Genomic DNA, 26,940 nt, shown 5'->3' with positions numbered 1-26,940 from the left:
TTTCATTTGCTGCAATTAGACGGTTCATGCGTCCTTCCTTTGGACTGGGATGGTAAATGGTACGACAGCGGAAACGGAAACATAACATTTGACAATTCAACTTCTACAATCAGTTCAGGCTGGTCTCTTTCAACACATGGTTCAACTCTCAATTCATGGACATGTCTAGCCAGTAATTCTACCGGCAATTTGTTACTTTTTAGGTATGTTGTGTTCCATATTTTGGTGTGTTCAAAATTTTGTAAAATAAAATGAAGTGCACTTCCTTTGCAAGCGACTTCAGTCAATCTGTTATGCATGTTTTAGAGCGAATTCTTTCGTGGAATCGTCTGGGGTACCTCAAAATGTATTCAAATGCATAAAGTGGAAGAGAATAACGGATAACTCATACATATATCACATTATGGAAGGTAAAATATTTTATTTGAAGACATCCTGATATACTTAAACCCCAAAAACATATACAAAATAATTTTCAATAAACAACTTATTATATTTTTAAAGACAAGATTGGTAGTGGGGAAAGATTGCTTATAGAACCTTACAACTCCGCTGTGACAACGTGGTCAACAGACACTTACTGTAGTCCTTCTTCACCTCCGTCCGAAGAAGAGTTTCACACTTTGGTGAAAGAAGGTATATCCATTGTCCTAATATAACACTACTAATTATTTGTTTTGATAACAAATGAATACTTTATATTTCTGTTTGATTACACAGGGAAGGAGTCCGAGGTAAAACAATGGTGTCCAGAGCCCCTGAGGGGATCGTTTAGCTACTCCCACAATGATGGATCCACCGTTACGTGCTCAGTTTCGTCTGACCTCTCCGTTTGCCCAGATTGGACAACTATGACTTTTGACTATTCAAAGTGCTCAACAGTACAGGCCTTCAGTCGTACGTATAGCAACGCTTCTATGATGTCCAATCTTAATTTAACCTAGAATATGCCTATTTTTATCTTTTAGTTTTTAAAATGATATTTTTCAAGAGAAATGTTGCTGCGATGTCAATTTTTTTAGGAATAAGAAATTGAGTTTTCCTTCTGATTTTCTATAGGGTTTGGGACCATTTCAATGTTATTTTTTTTTTAAACTTTAAAAATATTTTTGAGAGAACTTGAAATCTCACGTGAAATACGATACATTTTCACAGTTTTACATAATTATGTTTGTAGTGAACTATTTTTTAATCGTTACTTATTGTATGTATATGCAATTAATGAATATGAATTATAATTACAGAAGAAGGAATCGTCAGTTGCGTATACTCAACATTAGTTGGTTCCACTTACTTTGCATCCGTTCTGAATCCAGGAGAAGTGGCCAGTTCAACATACAATAGATTCACTTGCTTTGTAAGTTATAAAAAAGTAGAATTTATTAACATACATATATATATATATATATATATATATATATATATATATATATATATATATATATATATATATATATATATATATACATGTATGAAACTTGCTTTTATTTTTCAGGCACTTAGTGAAAATGGTGGACAGGTAATGATGAGTGACAGCGCCGGAAGTTGCGCAGCTGGACAGTCTCCCACTACCAAAGCAACCACCGGAAGTGGAGTATTGACCCTCTCAATTAAAGGTAATAAAAAACTTATTACACACCAATTAAATAAAAGTGCAATCTTTCGATCAATGAGTAAATTGAAACATCTTACTTAAGACACGTATATGTACATCATTGAATATAATGTTAATATTTATTTCTTATTTTTTACAGACTCCTGTTGTAAGTACATCTTATCACATATATATGTATTATATCAGTAGTTTTGTTTTTATGGTCTCAAAATACTTGCCCAATTGAGAAATATTAACGAACATTTGATATATATGCAGTTGGTAGCTGTCAGTTTCCAAGTGCTTGGGATTCTGAATGGTATGACAGTGATAATCAAGAAATCACATTCAACTTGACGAAAAATAAGGTGCAATCCGGATGGACGGTAACGGTTCATGGAACTACAATCACATCCTGGACCTGCCAGACCAATACCACCGACACCAACTATCTTCTTTTTCTGTTAGTATTTAGTGTACTTTAAGTGCAATCTGAAAATATAGCTTAGAATGTTTTTAAAAATCATTGCATTTCATTTAACTTATTTTTTTCAATGAAGAGTCAACTTGAGTCAAGTGTACACATTTTGATCTCATTAAACACCTTTAGTTGTGATATTATCATTTCATTTTCAGAGCCGATCAACAAGTCGAAGTATCTGGAACAAAGTACAATGTATTCAAATGTATACGGTATGAGAGAATAACGGATTACTCATACAAGTACTACATTTATAACGGTAAGATCTCGATTGATTTGCGTATTGATTGGATTATTCACTTTTTAAATCTTTTTACCAGCATTCATTAATGATTTTTATTATACACAATAGATTTGGAAATCAATGCAGGGAATGTCAGGCTAATAATAGAGAAATACGACCCCTCCGTATATTCTTTTAACTTATCAGCTCTTTGCAACCCTTCTTCACCCCCAACAGTGGAAGAATTTCATATGATTGTCAAAAAGGGTAACAATATTTATTTGATTACATGATAATTTGTAGATCAGATAGCGCAAAATGGATAAATAATGATAATTTTAAAATAAATGTGGTTTTTTGTGTTTTATTTTATTTTTACAATTTTTTTTATTTTGTTAATCAAGGACATGAAAACAGTGTTGGCCAGTGGTGTCCGACTTTTCTCCTCGGTGCGTTTAGTTACACACATAATACAGGAAGTGTCGTAACTTGCAACACCGCCTCTAACTTGGATGTGTGCGCAAACTGGACCACTCTCACTTTTGACTACGCCAAATGTCCAACAGTTCAAGCATTTTCAGGTAAATGTAATTAAATGACTTTGATATTGTTAAATTTTATGTTGTTGTTTCATTGGTATTATTATAACAACAGTGAATGATCTTTTATTATAATATCTTTGTCCACAGCGGAGGGAACAGTGGATTGTCTTTATACTCAGGCTGTTGGATCTGTTTCATATGTTTCTGTATTGAACAAGGGAACTGTCGACTACTCTGCGTACGAAAGATTCACATGTTTGGTAAGATTAGAATTTCTTTTTAAAAAATCATCTTGAATAAAAATCATATATCATTCAAGTTTATTATATATATTTCTCTCTCTCTCTCTCTCTCTCTCTCTCTCTCATAAATATAATAATTTTAAAATATTTGTCTGATAGGCTTTTGAGAACACTGGGAGCATCATAAAAGTCAGTGACAGCGCTGGCAGTTGTAATGTTGGACAGTCTCCCACGGTGAAGCAACCAGATGGATCTGGAACACTGGAATTGACACCAAAACGTAATATGATTATTTTGATCAAATATTATCTTAGTTGAAATTTTGGGTTTTTTTGTGTATAAAACTTCAAAGAAAAGATAAGTAAGAAATTTACTAATGGAACTTTTTTTAAATTTCAGAATCCTGTTGTAAGTATTCAATTTCAATTGTATCTTTTTTTATGAATTATATAAATGTATAAGGTATTTTTAGTGAATGGTTTTTGTATGACAATTTTGATACCACTTTTCAGATGGAAACTGCTCCCTTCCAAACAATTGGGACTCTAGCTGGATTGACAGTGGTCACGGCCAAATCACTTTCAACCAATCAGACGCTCGTATTGTGTCTGGCTGGTCAGTGATGGTGTATGGAACAACCGTGTCTTCTTGGACCTGCCAGGCATCTAATTTATCCTCCTCCTCGGACTCGGGATATTCTTTATTCAAGTAGGGCCTACATTATAAAGATTGCTTGTGTGTATAATGGATAATATTTTTGAATAACACACATAATTGATTGGGGTTTTTTTCAGAGCTGATACAACGGTGTCTAGTGATGGCAAAAAATACAATGTCTTCCGTTGCATTGAATGGACAAAAATCACTAACAACTCGTTTTATTACTATATTCAACAAGGTATTTAAGATAGATTTTTATGGTGTATGTGCAAAATCAGTCAAACGAAATATCGTACAGCAAAGTTTTTAAAGTGGCTTTTCTTTAAAAATGGTACAACACGAAATGTGTCTCGCTTGAAAATTTCAATCTTTAATTCTTACCACAAAACTCTTATCAAACGTACATTTTTTGTAACCTGCTTATTGAAAATATGTCGGTGACATATCAATTATGCATTATCAGATGAAAATGCCCTGACGAACAATGAGCGGTATTTTGTCGAGGAACACAATCCTTACGTAAATTCCTGGGATTTAGAAGTGTACTGCCAACCGACCACTCCCCCTCCCCCAGAGGAATATCACGTTTTAGTTCAGCAAGGTTAGAATTATCAGAAATCTTTACAAAATCTAGTTTTGGCATAGTAAAATTGTAATCAACAAACACTAATTGAAATAAACTCAAACTTTAACGCTGTTCTTTTAATACTTTTAGGGTATGAGACAAGTGTCAAGCAGTGGTGCCCAGTGCCACTTAGAGCTACATTCACTTATGTTCACAATGATGGCGCCACATCAACATGCGGGGGCGGATCCAGTCTAAGTCTTTGCCCAGACTGGTCTACCATGACCTTTGATTACAACCTCTGTTCTACCGAACAAGCCTTTTCAAGTGCGTTGCTACTAGTATTATGAATTTAGTTTTTCTGCGTTCCTTTGCAATAATTATTGAAAAACATTATTTGTCACCTGTATTTTAATTTGTTCTACATTAGTTTTTTATTTCATGTTTTCAGAGGAAGGAAATGTTCACTGTGTACATTCAGTGTTTGATGGAACAGCTTTCCACACAACTGTTATCAACCCAGGAGATGTCTCTCAGTCCAGCCATCATCGATTCTCCTGTTTTGTGAGTTTTATATTAATTGATTTCTTATCGTTTCAATAAAAAATAAATGTTTACCAAAATCGTCTCATATTTGACAATAAAGATATTAATGAAGGTGATATTTTCATTTTTTTTTATTTTTCAAGACCACCAAGACAGAAGGATCTACGATATTCATGAGTGACAGTGAGGGGAGTTGTACCAAGGGACAAGATGCCAAAATAAAACAAAACGATGGGTCCGGAACACTTACTCTGACTTCAAATAGTATGATATTTTATTTAACAGTCATAAATACATTATTTCTCTTTTTAAAATAGCTCCAGTCAAGATATCGTTTTTCAATTGTCAGATCGTAAAAACATTAATACTAAAATTTAAATGTTTTTAATTTTTATTTTCAGGTTCATGTTGTAAGTATTTATCGGTTTTACATATATGCTTTTCAACTGATAATGATGTAATTATACACATTATTCAACACCTGCATAACATGTTAAAATCAAGTTTTCAATAGAGATAATTAGATTCTGTAATAACAATTCAATCAGTAGGACTTACATAATTTTCTTTCCATTCCTTAAAGCATCAATAATTATCATATTTCATTTTCGCAATCCTAAAAATTATATTTTAAATTTTACTTATTACTCTCTATAACGTTTTATCTATTTCCGAAAGTTGACCTTTCCGATTATATTTAACAAATGAAAGGGTAAAGATTGATCGACTGATCTTTTTTTTTAAGTAAAGAATATCATAATGTATTTATAAGCCCATCGTATATTACTGCTTATTCTCTTTGCTGTATCAATTCAATCAATGTAGGGATAGAAAAAAGAGAATAGTAAACTTTACACTAAGATTAAAAATCGCTTTATTGTTTAGTAAAACTGATGTTTTAGTCGGTCACAGCAATTAAATATATATTGAATACTTAATTCAACCCCGCAAAAATATGGACAATATCTACTGGATGATGATAAATTCAAACACGCCCAGATGGCATTGACCGATCGATTCTAGGAAACCACACGCCGAGATTCTAGCATACTCAGCATTATTCTTATCACACAGAGATGGCGGAACTATATGTTGATCGAAATAGTTCGAAATGCAGTTTAAAGCCGCACAAGTTAAACTAAAATAAAAAGTTTTACACTCGTCAAACCTGTATCTTTTAATTCTCTTTTTTATTCTGGCCGACCTGTGATTAACTGTTAATGATTTTAATTACCACGACCAAACAACAGTGGCGGATTATCCTTAATCCGTAAACTTCACCGTAATTAATAGTTGGTTTAAATGAGAGCGATCAAACACTGGATTAAGGAGTAACTGCTTTGTGTTTACGTTGACTACTTGTGATCCAGACGCTGGAATGCAAATGTTAATGAATAATGTCTCTCTCTGTAGGATTATCATTATTATGCATTATTTCAATACACTTTGCTGGTAAGTCACTTTGAAACGTTCTTTCATTATGAAAAGATTACAAAAACCCCATCTAAGATGAAATCAAACGCTGTCGTCAAAGAGATAAAATAGTTCGATGCATACTTATTGTTTGTATTTAAAAGGACAACCTTTCTAAAAAAAAATCAACTAAAACAAAACTAAAGGTAATAATCAATGCTTCTGTGTCATCTCCTTTTGACGTATTTCTGACGGATTGAGCTAGTGTCGTTACCCGCTATATAAATTAAAGTCCTACCATTAACAGTCTTAGATATACATTTCTGGATTAACGATTTGTCAAATTTGCAAGAGTAGAACTAGTGGCGTATCATTGTAAAATGCATGCGTTGAAAACTCTTTGATTCCCAGTGTAGGAATTATTCCCATGAATGTAGGGTGGGAGAGGTTTCATTTTTTTTTTCAGTCGATTTCCACACGTTTCTTACTGTTCACAAATAAAACGACATAAGGAGTGTCAATTTAAAGGATACCTCTATCATTTTTTTACAATGTTATTTATGTACCTGTCAAATCTGTACCAATGTTGTTTATGATTGCAATGAGGAAAGAATCTTTGTTATTAAGGGGAAGCACATAATTTAGTCCTATATTCAAATGTTATAATACTGCCTCAGATGTTTTGGGGTTTTTTTCCGATAACCCTTTTTATACAGCGATAGTGACTGTCATTTTTAATATTTACCGCTCTGAGTACGAAAAGTAAGGAAAATCTAGAAGGTTGTCCTGGAAGGGTTAGAAATGAACTAGACAGCTGAATTGTAATATTTGCAGAAAGTGTCTGTGTATTGAAGATTCAGTTTTGTTGATATCATGACTTTCAGTATATCAATGGGTCTGCAGCTGGGATTGGATGAAAATTTTAAGATAGGAATATATAGAGGGTTTTTTTTCAATTTGAACAGGATATGAATCAGGTTGATAATATTTACAGAAAATTTTCTTTTTGACTTGAAGATTCAAATTTGTTATTATTGTAACCCTCAATTATTCATGGTGACCCAGCAGGAATGTAAGTTTTGATACAAGATTAATGTAAGAATATTTTTAAAATATTCTACGATACTCATGAACTACTCATTTATATTTGCGATGAATAAAATAGTACTCTATCTATCTATCTATCTATCTATCTATCTATCTATCTATCTATAACCCGTTCCAATAATTGTTACATATACCTTAAAGGTGTGAATTTTTTTTTTACATTTTTTTTTATTCTAAATAAAATCTTAAATGGTGATCTACAGGTTGTGCCATTTCCGTGTTATATTTCTGCTATAGGGTAGATTCATTGATAGCCCCACAGATAACAAAGATCAACATACAAATGTGTAGATAAAATAAATGAGTAGCATTTGATATTGAAATACTTTTTTCAAACTGAGATATTATAATAAATGTTCGGATATGCTTAATATTTTAAGTAGGTGAATATCCTTATGATTCCTGGAATAATAAACAGGGTCATTTCAGGGTGTATAGTTAATCTTAAGAATTTATGTAAAAGGGGACACAAGACGAACTAAATAACTTTCATATGAAGATTTTACACGCTGGCAAGTATTCTTTATCGCACCATTAATAATTTATTCTAAATAGTGAGTATAAAACTCCGAAGTTGTTAATGATTCATAGATGTAATAATCTCCCCGTTTCTGAAACGAGCAAATAAAGAAATATGGATTAATCCAGTAAATATGCATTTATAGCAGAATGTTTAAAAAGTAACTTAGCAACATTGGAATTCATAAGATAGTGAATAGTAGTCATGTTTGTTAATTACTTCGTTTTTGAATTTTTATTACCCATCATCCTTTTAATTTTATTACTTGTATGCTTGCAATTGCACCTGGAAAATCATAAGCATATGAAATGCTTTGCCGACAAACGGCATTTCAAAGTCACCAAAAGAAAAAGAAAATTCTACGTTAACATGTAGTTTGAGGTTCTCCGATTCTTAGACCACTAAAATTTAAAAGAAATTGTTTCATCTTAAAGATGTAATCATCGTTTGTAAAATATGAATAAGGAAATTGAAATTCCTGAATCTTTACGAGTAATTGAAAAAAATGAGGATTGGACTTAATTTAACTTCAAACAGTGTAGAATTTCAGGACTGTAAAATGTTAGTATGCAAATAACTTAAACAATCCCTATGAATCATTCATGTTCATACTTTATCACTGTCTCAGGCTAGATTTGTTACGTTTTTTATATCTCATAAACTTTATTTTTAAAAATAGATCCGTGTAAAAGACTATAAAAGTTGAACAATAAAATACAAGTAATACGAAGAATAGAACATGCAGATTAAATGAAGATAGGACAAATAACATTTTATTTTTAAAATGAATTTTACATCAAATACATTGAATAAGACTGTTGTAATTTAGATTTTAAAAAAAGGTTGCTATTTTTGTCAAACGACGACCTTGATGTGTATTTCAGAACATATTTTCTGTTAGTAAAGTATATCACTATCAATATACCGTCATCAAGATATAGGTTCCATTATTGAATTATTATCTGTATCTTTTTCTGTACCATGAATCAAAACAAAACATATTGAACAAATGGGAATTGATTTTTGCAATGTGAAACAATGGTCATTCTTATCTCTATCGAATTTCGATCAATATTCATTTAACATTTTATGCTTCTGTTGTTGATTTGATTTTTTAATGGCGAAATCTACATTGATTCAAAAGAGCTGCTTTCTGTTGTAAACACTGGAAATGTTGCTATGTTGGGTAATAGTTATAGTGAAACAGATAATCAATTTCTGCAGCGGTATTCTTGAAGGAAAAATTTGATAACAACTAAAAGAGAAGTTATCTTAATTCAGAAATATTTAATTGGGTGTATGAATCATTACATTTTCAACTTCTTCGTCTCTGTTAATGCTATGAATTTTAACGAAAAATGATTTTAATATTCAACAAAATAGATTCTTTTATTGAGGAATAAGTAAACTTTTTTATAAATCAATCATAACATGAAAACTTGAACCTCACCAAAAGAAATGTTGAAATTATTATATCGAATTATTTAAAATTGTGTATTGATAACGATTTCTATTGAATATTTCCTTGTAGCTAGGTTGTGAAATTTATCATATTAAAACTGTGAGACATTAACTTTCATCTATACATGTATTTCATTTATGTTAAACACATGAATTGCGCTCTTTAAAGATGGGGCGTGCTCCTTCCCCCCTCTGTGGGACGGGGAATGGTACGACAGTCTACATGGGGACGTGACCTTCAACAGTACACTCAGCACTGTGGCGGGATGGGCCTACACTGCTTACAACCAGCTCGTGACCCCGTTCACGTGCGTGTCAGAAAACACCACCAACAACCAGCTTCTATTTATGTGAGTTTGTGTGGCCTTTAAAATTTTATCTTTGCTTGATTGTTTTGTAAACGATATTTAAATTATAATGATATCCTCAAATTTGTGGATGATAAAATTAATCAGTTTACCAATATAAACAATTAAGTTCACCCACTCTTTATATTATTTTCTTATTCTCGTTAGTTTGTCCCCATTAACGCTTACAGTTTGAAAAGCCCAGAAGCATTTGTTAGTTTTGTACATGTATGATATCATGTAGCAAAGTACATTATGCTTGGTATCGGTCTATTTACTTTCTGTGGTTCTATAAGAAATTCATTGACATTCAAGATACGATAAGATTTAACAAAATTTTAAATATTCAAGAATAAGTAAATTTATTGGCAGTAGCCTTCCATTAACATTATCTTGTATGTTTCTTTGGGTGAAACCTATTTGAACGTTTATCTCGTCGTTATCCTTATAACATGTTCCACGAAAATTGGTATTTAACAAACATAAATGACACCACAAAACAAAAACATCCTTACAACTCATGATTAATAAGCTATATGTTGTTGTTTTCCCATGTGTTGCTTTATAATTTATTTAGTGGTGACCAGAAGATCAACGTTTTCAGTAGTTTATTCAACGTGTTTGTTTGCATTCGGTGGATCAAGATCACAGATTATTCGTATTATTTTTACGTGCCCCAAGGTACGTTGGACAATACGCAAATATATCCTCCTTGCGTTTCACAGAGTTCTTATATTCCATATAAACAATTGCTTGTAATTTATTTGTAGACTAATATGTATTAATTTGATTATTTGTCAGACGTAGAACCAAATATAAAGGGTAAAAGAAGAGCGATAGTGAGGATTAATAATCCATCCGTGACCTCATTTTCAACTGCTGATTACTGCAAAGCAGCTGGGCCAGATATTGAAGAATATCATGTTTTAGTCAAGAAAGGTTGCCATTTGTTTCGTACATTTAAATGACAGTTGGAAACTGTGAATCCAAATTTCACTTGGCTTAACCAGAATGCTAAAATCCTTACTTGTTTTCTGTCCAGGGTACGAGGCCTCGACTGTTCAATGGTGCCCAACCCCACTGTTAGGAAGGTTTACTTACGTCCACAATGACGGTACGTCCGACTCTTGTTCCGCATCTTCTGAGCTCCAAGTGTGCCCCTCTTGGACTAAGATGACGTTTGATTACACCAAGTGTACTAGAAAGCAAGCGTTTTCAAGTAAGACTTGCTGATACTTAAAAATTAAGATTAGATTCTCTTTGAATTTTCTTGGTTAACATTTATGGTATTTCTGTGAAAATTTTGCATGACCTTTATCCTGCTAATGTTCAGATGAAGGGGTCGTTGATTGTGTCCAAACGATTAAGAAGGATGATACCTATTTTACGACTGTATTGAACATCGGAAGTGTTGATTACACCAACTATTACAGATTTTCTTGCTTTGTAAGTTTACCATTTAAGATATTTCAAATCAAATGTTTTTAGCTCGATTTCCTGTGACTTTCTTTAAGTACCGATTTTTATTGTTACTTACTTGATTTTTTCAGGCTATCACTGTCTCGGATGGGTTGGTATATATGAGTGATAGTAAAGGAAGCTGTGAAGCAAATCAAACGTCAACAGTTAAACAGACAGACGGAAGTGGTACCCTTGTGCTTACTAAACAAGGTTTTATTTTATTTTAAAGCTACAATGAAATTTATTATTTTTCAAATTGAGTCACTTTAATTATTTCTTTTATCAATCATTTTTTATATTTTTTTTCAGAAAGTTGCTGTAAGTACCCCAACATTGATGAACGATGCGAATTTTCAATTACTTTTTTCGTATTGAAAAAAAATCATAATTTGTACAATATGCGTATTAAATGAAATTTAAGAAAATTTAAGATATATTTTGATCATACAGACGGAAATTGTGTATTTCCATCAACGTGGAATTCTACCTGGTACGACAGCAGTATGGGTGACGTCATAATGAGTAATTCATCCTCAGCCATTACGTCAGGATGGACAGTAACAGCTTATACCGTACCCGTCACATCATGGACTTGTGTATCTGAAAATACAACAGACAGTATCATGCTCTTTAAGTGAGATTTCATTATCAGCAAATTATTAAATATTAATAATGAAAATATCTCATTTTTATATTTTAACCAACGTCTTAAAATAAAATGAGAGTAAAGTGTTCTCAAACGTTTACAGGGGAGATCAAGTTGTGGAAGTTAGTCCAGGTGTTAAAAAGAATGTTTTCCGATGCATTCAGTGGAAAAGGATATCAGATGAGTCTTACTTCTATTACATTAAACACGGTACGTTTTTACTTAAGCATAGTGCAAAACATATACTAAAGTGGTGCAAAGGAAATGCGATTACTTATGATCCGGTGAAGTATCATACTTATTTGATAAACAATGTAATTTTCGAATATTAACATTACGGATTAAACTTCGAGAATATATATTTTACTTTCTTGTACAAGTACATTTTCAGAAGAAAAAACGCGTTTTTCCCATGGTATTTTATTTTTAGTATTAAAGCCATATTTGTGAAAAGTGCCCAACTTATTCATAGGATTCATATTTTCAGAATGACAAATTATTATGAATTGTGTTTCAGACTTGAATTCAGATGCTCAAAATAGACGCATTGGTGTGGGAGGCTATGATCCATCTGTGACGTCATTTGACATAAGCACTTACTGTACTCCTACGTCACCACCTGGAGTTGAAGAGTTTCACATGCTAGTTAAAGAAGGTGACTGATGGCAATCAATATTTAATGTATATGGCATAATTACACATTTTTTTGTTTTGCAATTTCTATTTCAATTGAATATTTTGTTTGTTTTAACCAGGGGCTGGACCGGAAATAAGACAGTGGTGTCCGAATGCTTTCCTTGGGAAATCCTCGTACACTCACAACACTGGAAGTTCGCAAACTTGTGCTTCTTCGTCTGAATTGAGCACTTGCTCAGACTGGAGGACAATGATATTTGATTACACAAAGTGTTCCACTGTTCAGGCATTCTCATGTAATCTTTTGTTTCAGTCATCCTCCATATATTCTTTTTTGGTTATGACATAAATTGTTCTTGTAACGAAAATTAATTTTGCATTCAAATGACTTACATTTTAGCGGAAGGAACAGTACACTGTGTCAATACTATTCAATCTGGCTCGACTTTCTACACATCACTGTATAATCCGGGTACCGTGGACGGGACGTCATTCCACAGATTCACCTGTTTTGTATGTGTTTCAATATAACCTTTCATTAATTCACTGGTAAACATGTTGATAAGTCATTCAGTTTGAGTAAGTCTGCATTGTTTGTTCTCAGGCTTCAAGTGTCTCCCCCTCTGGGATACTGGTGTCGGACAGCGCTGGAAGTTGCCAGATGAACCAGTCTCCTACTATCAAAGCTACCGACGGAAGTGGAACACTTACTGTTACTCAGAATCGTCAGTATTCTATAGAAATAAATCCAAATAAAGTCTTAATCAGAATCGCAATACTCATTTATTTTTTATATACTTGTATATTTTAAAAAACATTTTTGTTCATTTCTATTTACAGAGAATTGCTGTAAGTATTTCGGGGCTTTTTCAAATAAGTTCATTATTGCTATATGTAAATCAGATTTATGCTAAGCTTTAAGTTTTTAACTTGAGGTATGATATGAGATATATATGCTACCTTTTCTGAAGTTTTTTTTCAAAAACATGGGTTGATAAACCATTTAATAGATGGAAGCTGCAGCTTGCCTTCTACCTGGGATGGTAAGTGGTATGATAGTGGTCTGGGTGATATCATCTTCAGTCACTCCTCGCACAATGTACAGGGGTGGGCCATGACCGTCCATGGCCAGGCCGTAACATCGTGGACCTGTCAAACACAGAAAAACACCGATAACTTACTGCTCTTCAAGTGAGTGAAAGGAACATTTTTATTCTAGAAATTAAGAATAAAATACTTTTCACTTTGAAAATTTAAAAAAACAAAACAAAATTTGTTATTTTCTCATGTGAACTATGGTGTAGCTGAAATAATTGTTTTTGTCGTACTATACTACAGATCTGACCAGATTATTGAAGTCAATGGAGTGATGAAGAATGTATTTAGGTGCATCAAGTGGACAAACATCACCGATAACTCTTACCATTACTATGTGTTAAATGGTAATACTAGACTAGTAGAACTTCTAACATTAATTTGTATATAAATAAAATCAAAATAACAAAATTGTCTCAATTTTATTAATACAGTATATCGTTTTGATAGTACCGCTGATAGGTTTTTATTGAAATCATTTGTACATTAAGATATTTCAATGGAAAACTTCATGCAGTTTATTACCAAGTCAGTGATAAATGTTCTTTTGAGTCCGTGGGTAAGAAGGAATTTTGCCGAAAAACACGTTTATATCTCTGTGTAGTATATTTTTGTTAACATGTTATACATGTAATTGTAAGTGTTATTTTTAACTATAAACAATGTTACAGATGTTGAGAGTAATGCGGGGAATCAGAGAGTCAAAATAGAGGACCACGACCCGTCTGTACAGTCGTGGAACATCAGTGACTACTGTACCCCAACCTCAGCCCCTGTAACGGAGGAGTACCACGTGATCGTCAAAGAAGGTGGTGCATCTCGTCATATAATATCTAAATAAACAAGCAAACCTGTATTTATTACGTATTCTTTAACCCAATTCTTCTCTTTGATAGGCCAGGAGAGTTCAGTCAAACAATGGTGTCCAATACCTCTAATTAGTAACTTTACTTACACTCACAATGATGGATCCATTACTTCATGTAGCGCCTCGTCTGCTCTCAGCGTTTGTCCTTCCTGGAATACTTTGACATTCGACTATTCCAATTGCTCAACGGAACAGATTTTCTCAAGTATGATAATCCACAATGCAAAGTAGATATCCCTGTATAAACTTAGCTCGAGGACGAAATTGAGTGTGTTCGATCATATCTCAGATTCTATATACAAATAGATCCTTTGTTGAATATTTTGGTTGTGTTTGTAGAAGAGGGAGTTGGTTACTGTGTTCAGACCATTACAAAAGGAAATACATTTTACACCAGTGTTCTTAATCCGGGTGATGTAACCGGCGTGGGACACCACCGATTCACGTGTTTGGTGAGACATGTCTGTATATGAAATCCGTTGTTTTACAGGTTTTTTTTTCAAATTGAGAGCATTGCATTGAAAACATTGTTTTTCCATTGCAGGCTATCAGTTTATCAGGATCGCAGATACAAATAAGTGACAGTGCTGGAAGCTGTGAGGCTGGTCAGACAGCAACGGTCAAAGCCTCGGATGGAAGTGGTCTGTTGACATTAACATCAACTGGTGAGTAGCAACAGTTTGCACTGATTCAACAAGCCTTTGATGATACATATATAAATGGTCATCAAAAATGAATCAAATGTGTCGTCAGTATCAACATTATGTTATTTTTTTTATTTTTATATCTTTATAGGGTCCTGTTGTAAGTATAAACATGTGTAGCTTGTGTTCACTATCCTTTCATATATGGCACCATATTTATAACCATTATATATATTCGCTCTTTATGTAGCGGGGATTAGTGCTGCATTTTGCGTTGCTGTTTTATTTCATTTATTCAGTATCTGTAAATGTATCTAGCTGCATATTAGCCTGCGTGTCTGTGTGTATTTAGATGTTTGATTTATTATGGGTTCTAACACCCATCCCAAACATTTCTTGAATTTTCCTAACTTAAGATGGAAATTGCATGTTTCCGTTGGATTTTGCGGGAACTTGGCTTGACAGTAGAACAGATTCAGTAGAATTCGTGTACGACCATTCTCGAGTTTCCTCAGGATGGGCCATGACAATCAGCAACAATACAGTCTCATCATGGACGTGCATGTCAGATGACACCAACAGTCAACTTTTACTTCTAAAGTAGGTTCTATCGAATGGAAATATTTGATTCTCAATTTTAAAAAGCAAGTTGATTGTTATATATCATATTCCCTTCTGTTTTTGTTACAGCTAAAAAAGAAAATTGATTAGTGTTTTATCTTCTATTTTCAGGTCTGACACCATATTGGAAATCAATGGACTGAAAAAGAATGCATTTATATGTATAGACTGGAAGAAAATAACAAGCAACTCATATAGATATTATATAAAAAATGGTAATATTTTATTGTTTGGTGTAATTGAACCAATAAAACCTTTTAAACGATTTCACTTTGTTTGTATAAGTATTTTTCAATTGTGTTTCGATTATACCAACAGATGAAAACCCTAACGCCAGTAGTGAACGTGTCAGTATAGAGGACCACGATCCATTTGTTACAGACTGGAATATAAATAGTTATTGTAATCCAAGCAATGGGCCGACGATAGAGCAATTCCATATGATTGTCAAACAAGGTTGTTAAACTGGCATTTGTATCAATTGTTGTTTTTTTATTTTCATATGGTTAAAGTTTTTTTTTATTTTCATATAAGTTGAAAATAAATGTGTCTGTGGTAGAAGATCTAGAGACACTCAGTGGGATAAGTAACATATTTTACAAATTAAAATTTTGTGACCGTAAGAAAAAACATACCCAACACAACATTCTTCAGTTGTATGAATTCTAATGAAAATGTAGGTTCATTAGAAATTTTACTACCAAATCAAATATCTATATGTGTGAATAGAGTAACAATGCACCTTCAGCTTCTAAATCAGAGTTGGTGTTGTAGGTCAGGAGACAACAGTTAAACAATGGTGCCCGAATCCCTTACTAGGGACGTTTTTCTACACCGTCGACAATGGAACCACCCAGACCTGTGGAAACGGCTCCCGGGTCGACGTGTGTGCTACTTGGACTACGATGACGTTCGATTACACTAAATGCTCATCAGAAGTTTTTTCAAGTAAGTGAATAAAAACTAGACGCAAGAAAATCAGCATTTTTGTATTAATTTTTAAAAACTTTTTTATTTTAAATTCAACAGACACAAAATGAATAGTGCATTTAAAATTGATCAAAAAGAGGATGTCAGTTATCGCCAGAGATTTATTTAGATACATTGGTTAATGATTTGTAATAGAGAAAATGCTGATTCTTTATCTCCTTTGTATTGCAGGGGAGGGTGAGGTGTATTGTCTATACACAATAATTAGCGGTTCAACCTACTACACGTCTGTCTTAAATCCAGGTTTTGTTGATCAGACTAATTATCATCGATTTACATGCTTGGTAAGATTCAGGTGTTTTTTATGAAAATTATTTTTGAACAATTGCTTGAATGCCTTTTAGTTCATTTTTATTGTTATGAATTTAAAGGCTATAACAGCAGATGCCAATTCAGACAATGTTTTCGTGAGCGAGAGCGCGGGAAGCTGTGAGAGAGACCAACAGTCCACTGTACAACAACCTGACGGCAAAGCAAACTACACTTTTACACCTTATTGTAAGTAGTCAATAGTACTTTATTTCGTTGAAATCCCACAAATATTGCTATTTTATTCCAAAACTAACTAATGTGATATATATATTTTTTTCAGCCACATGCCGTAAGTACAAATCAGTGTTTTTATACATTGAATTTTTTTTACTTTTGATTTCATGTTTAAGATTTGATGTTTAAGATTTTCATGACAAATATTTTTGATATTTTATATATATTTATATTTTGCTTCTTTTAAGACGGTTCTTGTACGTTCCCCATACAATGGGAGAGTGTCTGGCATGATTCTGACAAGGGATCCATTGAAATCCAAGCTCCGTCTAAATCCGTCTCTCCTGGTTGGTCAGTCACTGCGTACTCAAAGACTGTGACGTCATGGACCTGCCATGCAGAGGACACAAATCAGAACTTGTTGTTGTTCAAGTTAGTAGTCAAAACATTTCAATGCTAAAATATAGTGTAGTGTAGAATTTTGACAACTAGATTTAAACTATATCTTATGTTGTATAGTCAGCAAAGCGCATCTGCGTACTTGAATTCGATAAATATATAATATTAATATAATATGATTAGAACTTTCATTTTACAGATCTGATCATACTGTGGAAAATGCTGGCGTTCAATATAATCTTTTTAAATGCATTAAATGGCGGGAAATAACACCATATTCCCATTTCTACTATGTACAGAATGGTAACGTATTATTGGTGTTTTAGTTTATGATGGAACATTTTTTAGTCATTTTACGAATCTTTCACGATTATTTGAAAGCACTGAGAACAACATTTCTGTTTAACTAGATGTAAATTCAAATGCCTTGAACGAAAGAATATTTATCGAACTGTACGACCCTTCCGTGACGTCATGGAATACGACCACGTATTGTAACCCTTCATCCCCACCCAAGCTGGAGGAATATCACATCATGGTCAAGCAAGGTCAATTATGTCGAATTTCAAAAACATTTTTCTTTGTTTTAAACATTGCTTCCTGGTCCGAAATATCTGATGTTTTCCTGGCTTTGTTAATGATATTTTACTTACCAGGGTAGGTTTTCATGGCAAGTAAAAATCAAAAATTTAAAAAAAAAGACAAGGAAAATGTAAGTTAATTCGGAGTTTTTTGTACCGAGTTTTTGTGTGTGTCTGTAGGGTTCGAGTCCCAGGCTGCCCAGCCCTGTCCTCCAGTGCTAATTGGTCGATTCACTTACACTCATGACAGTGGGTCTACCCAGACATGTAGCAGTAGTTCCTCGCTCGCTGTCTGTCCCTCTTGGGATACTATGACTTTTGATTACACCAAGTGTTCAACGGAACAAGCTTTCTCAAGTAATCTTTTTTTAAAAAAGTCCAAAAATCAAAACTCAACGCAGATTTTTTTTAAATACATAGTGTACATGCAAAATAGTCTATTTAGTGCATAATGATTAGAGATAGTTGTATATTTTCATAAATAGTAGCATTTTTCAGAGGAAGGTGTCGCCAAGTGTTTGATGTTCCTAAGTAGTGGTGCTACTGTGTTCACTTCGGTTTTGAACCCTGGTGATGTGACGGACAGTCGTCACAGCGTCTTTACTTGCTATGTAAGTTTTAAATTTCGTTAAGGTACAATTCCTCTCGGATAAGGGAGATAATTTTCATGAAAATTAATTTTCTTTATTGCTATTTAATATATGTCAAAATAATGTATAAAATACCCCCACTGAAATGTTATGCTTTTCACTAACAAATTGAAATTCTTTTGAAAACTGAAAACTTTCCTATGCTAAATAAATAAAAGTTTATGAAAATATATTGAACTTTCTTTATTGCAAAAGCTGAAATATTAATGTTCAATTATATTATTTTTGTTTAACATAGGCTTTGACAAGATCTAATGATACGATATACATGAGTGACAAGAAAGGAAGTTGTGCTCCAGGGCAGACTCCACAAGTTAAACAGACAGCAGGGTCCGGAACTCTGACTATGGAAGTCTTAGGTATTTTTATAAATGCTTTTTTTTTAAATTGAATGAATCTTTAATTGAACTCATGAAGAGGATAAAACTTATACAATATTTTCTTCCTTCCAGATTCATGTATAGACGAACCAACCGGGAGCAGTGGTATTTATGATCAGCAATTATTTTTTTGGAATAAAAAAAATGAAGACTAATAATAAACTAAATTTGCAGTCAAAAATTATAATGGACAATGTCATTTTTCCATAACAAGATTTTTACTGTTCAGAAAGTAGAAAGATTAATTGTTTTATTATTCAAGCTTTTTATTGTGTTTGTTATAATTTCTATTTTATTTTGTAATTGATGACTGTAGATTTTTTTTAAGCAGCATTTAAGGTTTGAATAGAAATTCGATGTTCCTTTCAATGTTGTACACAATTCGTTGTTCACACTTTTCTATTGGTGCTATGTTTTCTTAACTTAAGTCATTGTGGTTCAATAACTTGTTTCATACTTCGACAAGTAAAACAAAATATGAAATTATTATAATGCAAAGTGTATACACTATAGATACATTTTTGAAATAAAGCTCTGGAATGCTTATATAATAAATGTTGAAATCAAACCACTATTATTATGCCTGTAGAACACATGTTGAACTAAAATCGCTTTTAAAAAGCTTTATAATGCTTATAGATGTTTCGAACTATAACCAAGATTACATTGCTTACTAATACTTATGATAAAAGTTACTTGCATAATTTGAATTTTTTTAGTGCACCGTTTATGAAAATGTGCTATTTTGCAGTTGGACTTTGTACTCTTCCCACTAATTGGGACGGTGATTGGTATGACAGTGGCATGGGAGAGATTCAAATGAGCGAACGCACAAAATCCGTAACTTCTGGTTGGGACGTGTCAGTTTCTACAACTTCCCTTACATCGTGGTCATGTGTCACCAGCAATGACACAGGATCCTACCTACTGTTTAAGTACATATCTAAACTCCTGGCCGGCTCAAAATATTTTTCAAATTCGATATGAATGAATGTGGGATGCTCTCTTATACAAGATTTGATATCTTTACTTGAATATTTCAGATCAGATCAACTTGTAGACTACAATGGAACATTTTACAATGCATTTCGTTGTATTCAATGGACAAAAATCACTGACAATTCCTACATGTATTACCCAATGACAGGTAAAGTTAAACAGAACTAAACACATTGACTAATGCAACAGAAAATAACAGTAATACGACATGAAAGCAAGATACGATGTTTTTCTTTTGTAGATGAAGAATCCTTGGCTTCAAATACAAGGATTAAATTGGAATTGTATGATCCAACGAAAGTACAATGGGACACATCAGGCTTCTGTTCTCCTACTATTCCCCCCGACACAGAACAATTTTACATTCTTGTGAAAAAAGGTTCGGCTTTTAAATACTAAATACTTTCATAGCAAAGACATTTTTTATCACAGAAGTATAGTGGACACTACATACGTTTTAATTTTTAGGACAAGAGTCACAGGTTAAGCAATGGTGTCCTTCTCCTTTGCTGGCCTCCTTTACCTACAAGCACCTAACAGCAAACGGGACAGAGACCTGTACAGGGGTGTCCTCTCTAGACGTCTGTACCAACAGAACCATCATGGCGTTTGATTACACCAAATGTTCTACAACTCAAGCATTCTCAAGTCAGTTCGGGCAGTTAGTCTATGTTTGTTAAAGTATAATAAGCTAATTTACAAACTGTATGATTTCTTTTTTTTTAATTTGTTCAAAACTGAAATTTTCATTTAAGGTGAGGGAGTCGTTTATTGCGTGAAATCTCTTGTTGTGAATGGTGTCTACTACACCATGGTTCTGAATCCGGGCACAGTGGACAACACTTTCTATCACAGATTTACTTGTTTGGTATGTTTATATCAACAACTTTAGATATTAGCAATAACAGCATAGGCTGTTAAGATTCAATGATCGTGTAACACTTTCTATCACAGGTTTACTTGTTTGGTACGTTTATATCAAAAACTTTAGATTATTTAAATTTGCAATAACAGCATAGGCTGTTAAAATTCAAAGACCGTGTATTTTCTTAAAGTAAATTATTATATGCATTAATATAATTTCAAAGGCTACGACCAAAACCGGAGGTGTGGTGTTTACTACCGATCGACCATCCATGTGTGCCAAGAACCAGTCATCTACCACTGTGGTGCAGGGTGGTAGTGGTACTCTAGAAATGATACCAGAAGGTATGTTTTCCAATTTAGCTATTTAGATTCTAGTACGTATTGTCTTGTTAAAAAATACTCGTTTGCTTACTTATATTTTTTTCTTTTCTCCTTTCTTTTAGAAACGTGTGGTAAGTACAACATTGGAAATTGAGACTGTGAGAAACATTTTTAAGTATTCTAGAAATGTGAATTAAATTTTCGAAGTCTGTATTTATGAAAAATGTTTAATATTTGCCTATTCGTACATCTTCTTTTAAGACTTTACCACTAATGTTGACGAGAGTAAGCCTGGCGAGGGTATTGCAACAGGGTCTGTCATCGGTGCTGTTGTCGGTATTCTCCTCATCCTTATCATTGCTGCTGTAGTTGGATGTATTGTTTTCAAATATATTAAACGAAAGAAAACACAACACAATGACACCCAACAAAAGAAACCGATGTCCGATGAGGGTAATTAATACCTTCTTAAGTATGAGATAGAAATTTTAAATGCAAGTCTATATAAGATATTTTTTCATAGAGATAAGAAATTTTTATTTAGAAAAAATGTTAAATAATTTTCAGATACCCCAAGAGCTTTGCATTATAATGTAGAAGAGATGAAGAAGAACTTTGCTTTGCCGCCTCTACAACATGCAGCGCCGTCCTTGTCACGTGTCTCTCCAAAGATCTCGCCAAAGGTTCAAAGTCTTGACCTTCCCCCACCTTCCCACCTACCCCCTGTACCCGTCAGTACGAGTACACCAGCTAAACCCAAGAAGAAAAAGAAACACAGACGAGACAAAAAGCATAATTATGAAGACTCGCATATAGACCAATCAAATGGAAGCGTACCCAAACCCGATGTGATTAGTGGTACTTCCGCTATTGAACTTGAGGAAGACTATGGTGAGGGCAATTTATATACGCCTCGTGAATTGCCGTCTTTGAGTTATGCACCAGCAAGTACTTCGTTTATTATTGACCGTGCATTATCATTAGATCAGGGAGAAGATGTTCCAACACCACCTCAACCACGATTTTATAAACGTCAATTTTAGTATACCATTTTCCGTTGTCTTATTTTACGGTGCAAATTAAACCTAGTCAGTCTTCCAAAGACGTAATATTGTAGATTTTATTGTGATATTTCTTAATGACGTAAAAATACTGTTAATAATAAAGCGTTTAATGTTATCGCAGTTTCTGTTTCATGTTGAAAGTTTATGTTTTTCTTCCCAGATGAAGCAATAGCAGATATTTTAGCTACAGTAGACAGTAAGTAGTGTGCACCAATGCATGCTTCTGATATAGCTCTCTCCATGCATGATTACCTTATATCTTCCCAATATTTGCTTTGCATGCTTTAGTTTCCAGAAGGCTTTGATTCTTCTTTTATCCATCTTTTTTTTGCTACGAGCTCAAGGAGTCTATGGTTTACTAAATATATATTCCCTTTATTTTCATTTTTATTTATTTTTTATTTTTAGAATTGTTTTTCTTTGTTTTGTCGAAAGGGAAATGTCTGGCCATCTTGTACATGTGTTGACTAAAAATGCAAAAAAAAAATACTTAACTGACTTCTTTAACTAGAACTTAAATGATAAAGATAAAACTTTTTTCTCAAATAATGGTTGTAGAGTGGACACCAATGACATCCTTTCATATTTTTTAAACATTTTTATAAATTTTCAGTTAAAGTTTGCAGCTGCATGGTTATAAGTGATTAAAAAACATTGTTCTGTACTTGTGGGCACAATTGGCAAAATAACTTGAAAAACCTTCTACCTGTTGCTTTTTAATCCTTTAACAACAATCTTTGGCATAAATAAGTCAGTTCAAGAAATGTTTACATCTATATTCACATATGTACAAAATACCCGTATTTGTTCAAAGAGTGTTTGTTTCAGTTGCATTCGACTAAAATGTTGCAACTCATTGCATAAAATACGTCACGTGATTGTCGTCTATATTTCTATTTATGGCAAGTGCAAAAAATAGACAGCAACACTGCGGCCGTATCGTCTTTTTTTCATTACATTTCTGTGTTTACTATGACTTACTTGACTTCACTCCCCTGTGGAGCATAGGCCACGGACAATTCTTATCCACCTCTCTCTGTTCTTTGATAGTTGGTGGATGGTGTTCCAGCTGTGTCCTTTCTCGGCCTTTTTTTTTTTTTTTTTTTTTTACCTTTTTTGTCTTTAACATATAAACATACAGAAAGGTTGGGTCCTTAAAAAAACGCCAATAAAGTTTGTTTATGGATGTCTACCAAAATATGTCTGGTGTTTTGGAGTCGATTTTAATCAAAGCTATGCAGTTACTCGGCACACCGGAAGTGAAACTGTTTGGATTTAAGCACAAATCATCACCGCTGACAAGACTTAGTACTTGAAAATAATCAATCAATTCAATGTAATGTATTCAGAAGCATTTTTTTTTCAGGGTAACTTATTTATAGATACTTTTAAAATAGTCTTTTGAGAAAATAGATTTTAAATGGTACTACGAACAATTAGATATTTTTGTATTCTTTTGTATTCCTTTACCAGAGTTTAAAATTGCTTGGATACTGTTTTCCAGAAATATATCGATTACTGTTACATTATGAATCGTAGAGTTTGATAGCGTTAATTTTTTTTTAACATTACACAACACGATTCATATGAGGTTTCCGTTAGCTCGATAATACATATAAGAAAATATTACCTTACCTATTTTAATGCAGCTTAGAATTTACTTGCCATGGGAAATTACATATCGTTGGTTAAAATCTAATCCAGTCAGTACTTCAGTACTTTGATTAAAGTTCAGGAGGCTCGACTACATATCTTATTTCATTCGTTTTATTTCATTTTTGATTTGCTATTGTTTGGTTTACGCGCATTTCCTAGAGGTGACATTTTATCGATGACTTTGCCATTGCATGAATGAATCCACTTGTGAGTTTGCAAATTATTGCGTATAGTCTTCTTCACTGTCATTTTTTTTATCAATTATGATAAAGTAATTAATGTTCATAGAAAGTAGGGCGAAATTTGCCCTTAGTGTATTTAAAGTTGTCTGACCCTCACCCTGCTCTATGTGCAAATACTGTTATCAGCCCAAAAGCCAATGTTGGCTGCTCGTCGCACTTTATATAAAAACATACTTTGCAATTCATGTGTTTTACGAAATTTTTAATAACTGTCCAGCTGAGTTGCATTACAAATTATATAGGAGAAAAGTAGAAATTTGTGTAAAACTTTAGAATGGCAGACTAAATTTTCTTACCTTAGAATTCTCTGTGTGAAAAAGTACAATTTAGAAAAGCGGGGTATAAAAAAGTGGATAAGTTCTACTTGATTTTCTACTGGGATAAAGTAAATCATATAATCAAATTCATCTAGATCTGATTAAAGGGTCACTACAATTTCATGACTACACTCAAGCCGCTACACCATAACAATTATGTAACTTGTTCCCGAAATAAAGAGTCTAAAGAGAATATTGTCATTAATTTCAGAAACCTGCACATTGTTTAGAAATGATGAAGACTGTTTACATGTACTAGATTTCTTTGGACTATAGTATGCTATATTTTCCCTTACCATGAATAAACTAAGTGCTGTTTTCGGGTGTTATTAATCTTCTATATACAACGGCTAGCCAGTGATGTTATAACGACTTTTATTTGGGTTGAGCAAATATCAGTAATTAAAGTAGGTATCCGTAAGGACAATATCTTGGTATATATATCGATCTACTTATGTTTATCCTGGATTTGTTCTCTGCTTGCTTAGATGCTTGATACTCTACATGCCCAGGTAAGTAAATCACACCTCTTCCATTCACGGAAAATCAATTCGTAAAGTAATGGACAATGGTTCTGCTATTGAATGTACTCACTGGACTACATTGGACTATTTCACTCAATGTAGTATGTCAGCTTCTGCAATCAAAGTTTCGTAACTTTGCAACATTATATTTTTCTTATTACTTCAACGTATTTGTATAAATGGGCTTTGAACACTTTTTATAGAAGTAATAAATATAATAATTGATGCATTTCAAAAAATAAATATATATGTACACTTGGAATCAGTTTTTCTATTTGATAATTTCTGTTTATTAAAGCTGTTGTTGTTTTTAACTTCTTTCTTCGCAAATTTTAATTAATCTAATCGGGATGCTAATATTAGCAAGATGTAAGAGTTCATATGAGTAAGATATAATATCGATCACAGTACCTATTGTTGCCAAATGTGAAATAATTGTTATGAATACCATAGCATGGTCGCTGCATTATGAAGCTTGGACTTCGTATGTATCAAGTCATTTTGGTATAAACATAACCCATTGTTCGAGGTGTGAAACATGAACTAATTTTTTTTTATATTTTCGTTTGTTTCTTCAAGAATTTTCATCGCAATACCAGTATGGTTTAACTGTTACTGCTTTGATCATCTATTTCTTGTTTTACTTCAGATTGACGATTGAAGGTCGTTTTGACTGGTGCTGATAATAAAAGAAGAAACGTTTATATGATAAACGTTTTCAAAAGCTGCAATCATGACTGTGTCTGTGATAGACTGTTTGTCTGTTGTTGATTTATTGTTTCAAATGTTGTGTTTTACATCTTTTTTGATAATTAAAACCAGATAAAATTTTTGTTTGTTATTATTTTTACTTTTATGCACTTTTGAAAACACGTACGCTACATGCAGATATTTTTCCCGATGCATATGTACAACTATGAATCAAAATTATTTTCTTTGAAAATTATACCTCGGCAGTCAAACAACCAAACTAGTGTAATAATACAGAAGGTAGTTAGACGAAGGTTTAATTCCTCGAACATTCCAAAAGCAGCGTCCCATCGATCAAAAGAAGATGGGGGTAAGATAGCGCAGATGCCCATTCTGCCTTTATATAACTAATTTCCACTTATCCCTATCTGGCTCATACTTCACTAAACAGAGCTTTTGAGTAAAGGATGTGTTATGACCTTTTGTAAAGGGTCAAGGTCATATCAGACCGCGCAAAAATCCAGACAGACTTATCACTATAGGGCGCAGAGGCGGATCCAGCAATTTGAAAAAGGGGGGGTTCCATTTGATGAAAACCAATATGTGCAAAATTCATCATTTGTCAATAAACAAGGACTTTTTAACGTTTTCCGTGCGGATACAACTGTATTTAATAAACATTTATCTCATCACTATCTATTTCACATCTATTTCAACAGCAGAGTGCACTGCATTATTGAGCGTTTTGCCATTTTGGTTTAGGTAAGGAAGATTTGCATAATATCTAACCTCAAGAAACACAAGTCTCCAGCAATGAGAAAGTGCGCCCATGCTTGATAGAAAAGAAACACTTGCACTAAGAATCAAAAAATAACTCAGACTAATTACGACAAACTATTATAAAAATGGATGTTTTGGTAATCTATTTTATGTCTGATGTTTTTAAATTAATTCTGAACTATTTATCAATTTTGATTTTTTAAATAAAGGTCTAAATGATAGGATATGACAAAAGAATGGGAATAATTTATCTGCTGAATAAATGGTACGTGTGTATTACAGTGGTAAAAGCAATTGTCGTCCCAGGGAACTTGATGTGACC

General features: G+C 33.1%; 2 protein-coding genes across 2 annotated transcripts; both read left to right on the top strand.

Annotated features, from left to right (window-relative positions):
* Positions 1-25: 25 nt before the first annotated feature.
* LOC128191359 (uncharacterized) lies at positions 26-1,951 on the top strand. The gene is made up of 8 exons (XM_052863428.1): positions 26-203; positions 307-410; positions 505-636; positions 721-897; positions 1,245-1,357; positions 1,496-1,616; positions 1,755-1,763; positions 1,923-1,951. The coding sequence occupies exons 2-8, from the start codon at positions 404-406 to the stop codon at positions 1,949-1,951; spliced, it is 588 nt and encodes a 195-aa protein (XP_052719388.1). The 5' UTR covers positions 26-203; positions 307-403.
* Positions 1,753-25,980, top strand: LOC128192141 (uncharacterized). The gene is given in 63 exon segments (XM_052864621.1): positions 1,753-1,763; positions 1,874-2,033; positions 2,036-2,057; positions 2,231-2,334; positions 2,428-2,565; positions 2,703-2,879; positions 2,988-3,100; positions 3,242-3,362; positions 3,482-3,490; positions 3,595-3,790; positions 3,877-3,980; positions 4,206-4,343; positions 4,458-4,634; positions 4,759-4,871; positions 4,997-5,117; positions 5,255-5,263; positions 9,524-9,704; positions 10,279-10,382; positions 10,503-10,640; positions 10,744-10,920; positions 11,035-11,147; positions 11,252-11,372; positions 11,472-11,480; positions 11,613-11,796; positions 11,912-12,018; positions 12,326-12,463; positions 12,564-12,740; positions 12,845-12,957; positions 13,049-13,169; positions 13,285-13,293; positions 13,455-13,635; positions 13,783-13,886; positions 14,211-14,348; positions 14,436-14,612; positions 14,747-14,859; positions 14,952-15,072; positions 15,203-15,211; positions 15,468-15,651; positions 15,784-15,887; positions 15,991-16,128; positions 16,447-16,620; positions 16,834-16,946; positions 17,034-17,160; positions 17,255-17,263; positions 17,397-17,580; positions 17,747-17,850; positions 17,958-18,095; positions 18,309-18,485; positions 18,627-18,739; positions 19,017-19,137; positions 19,231-19,263; positions 19,910-20,093; positions 20,202-20,305; positions 20,399-20,536; positions 20,626-20,805; positions 20,913-21,025; positions 21,246-21,366; positions 21,468-21,476; positions 21,607-21,798; positions 21,913-22,236; positions 22,570-22,605; positions 25,113-25,136; positions 25,798-25,980. Coding segments are annotated over 61 exon segments (7,248 nt in total). The 5' UTR covers positions 1,753-1,763; positions 1,874-1,990; the 3' UTR covers positions 25,121-25,136; positions 25,798-25,980.
* Positions 25,981-26,940: the final 960 nt, after the last annotated feature.

The sequence above is a fragment of the Crassostrea angulata genome, chromosome 7, assembly GCF_025612915.1.
Source record: "Crassostrea angulata isolate pt1a10 chromosome 7, ASM2561291v2, whole genome shotgun sequence".
In the NCBI taxonomy this organism is placed as follows: Eukaryota; Metazoa; Mollusca; class Bivalvia; order Ostreida; family Ostreidae; genus Magallana; species Magallana angulata.
Note: the sequence above shows the minus strand (reverse complement) of the source record. Positions and strands in the feature narration are given on the sequence as shown.

What these genes read in the sequence shown, in the direction of transcription:
- LOC128191359 (XM_052863428.1), top strand. An exon ending in AACAGTACAGGCCTTCAGTC is followed by an intron (nt 898 to 1,244) that starts GTACGTATAGCA and finishes TTATAATTACAG; the next exon opens with AAGAAGGAATCGTCAGTTGC. An exon ending in ACAATAGATTCACTTGCTTT is followed by an intron (nt 1,358 to 1,495) that starts GTAAGTTATAAA and finishes TTTATTTTTCAG; the next exon opens with GCACTTAGTGAAAATGGTGG.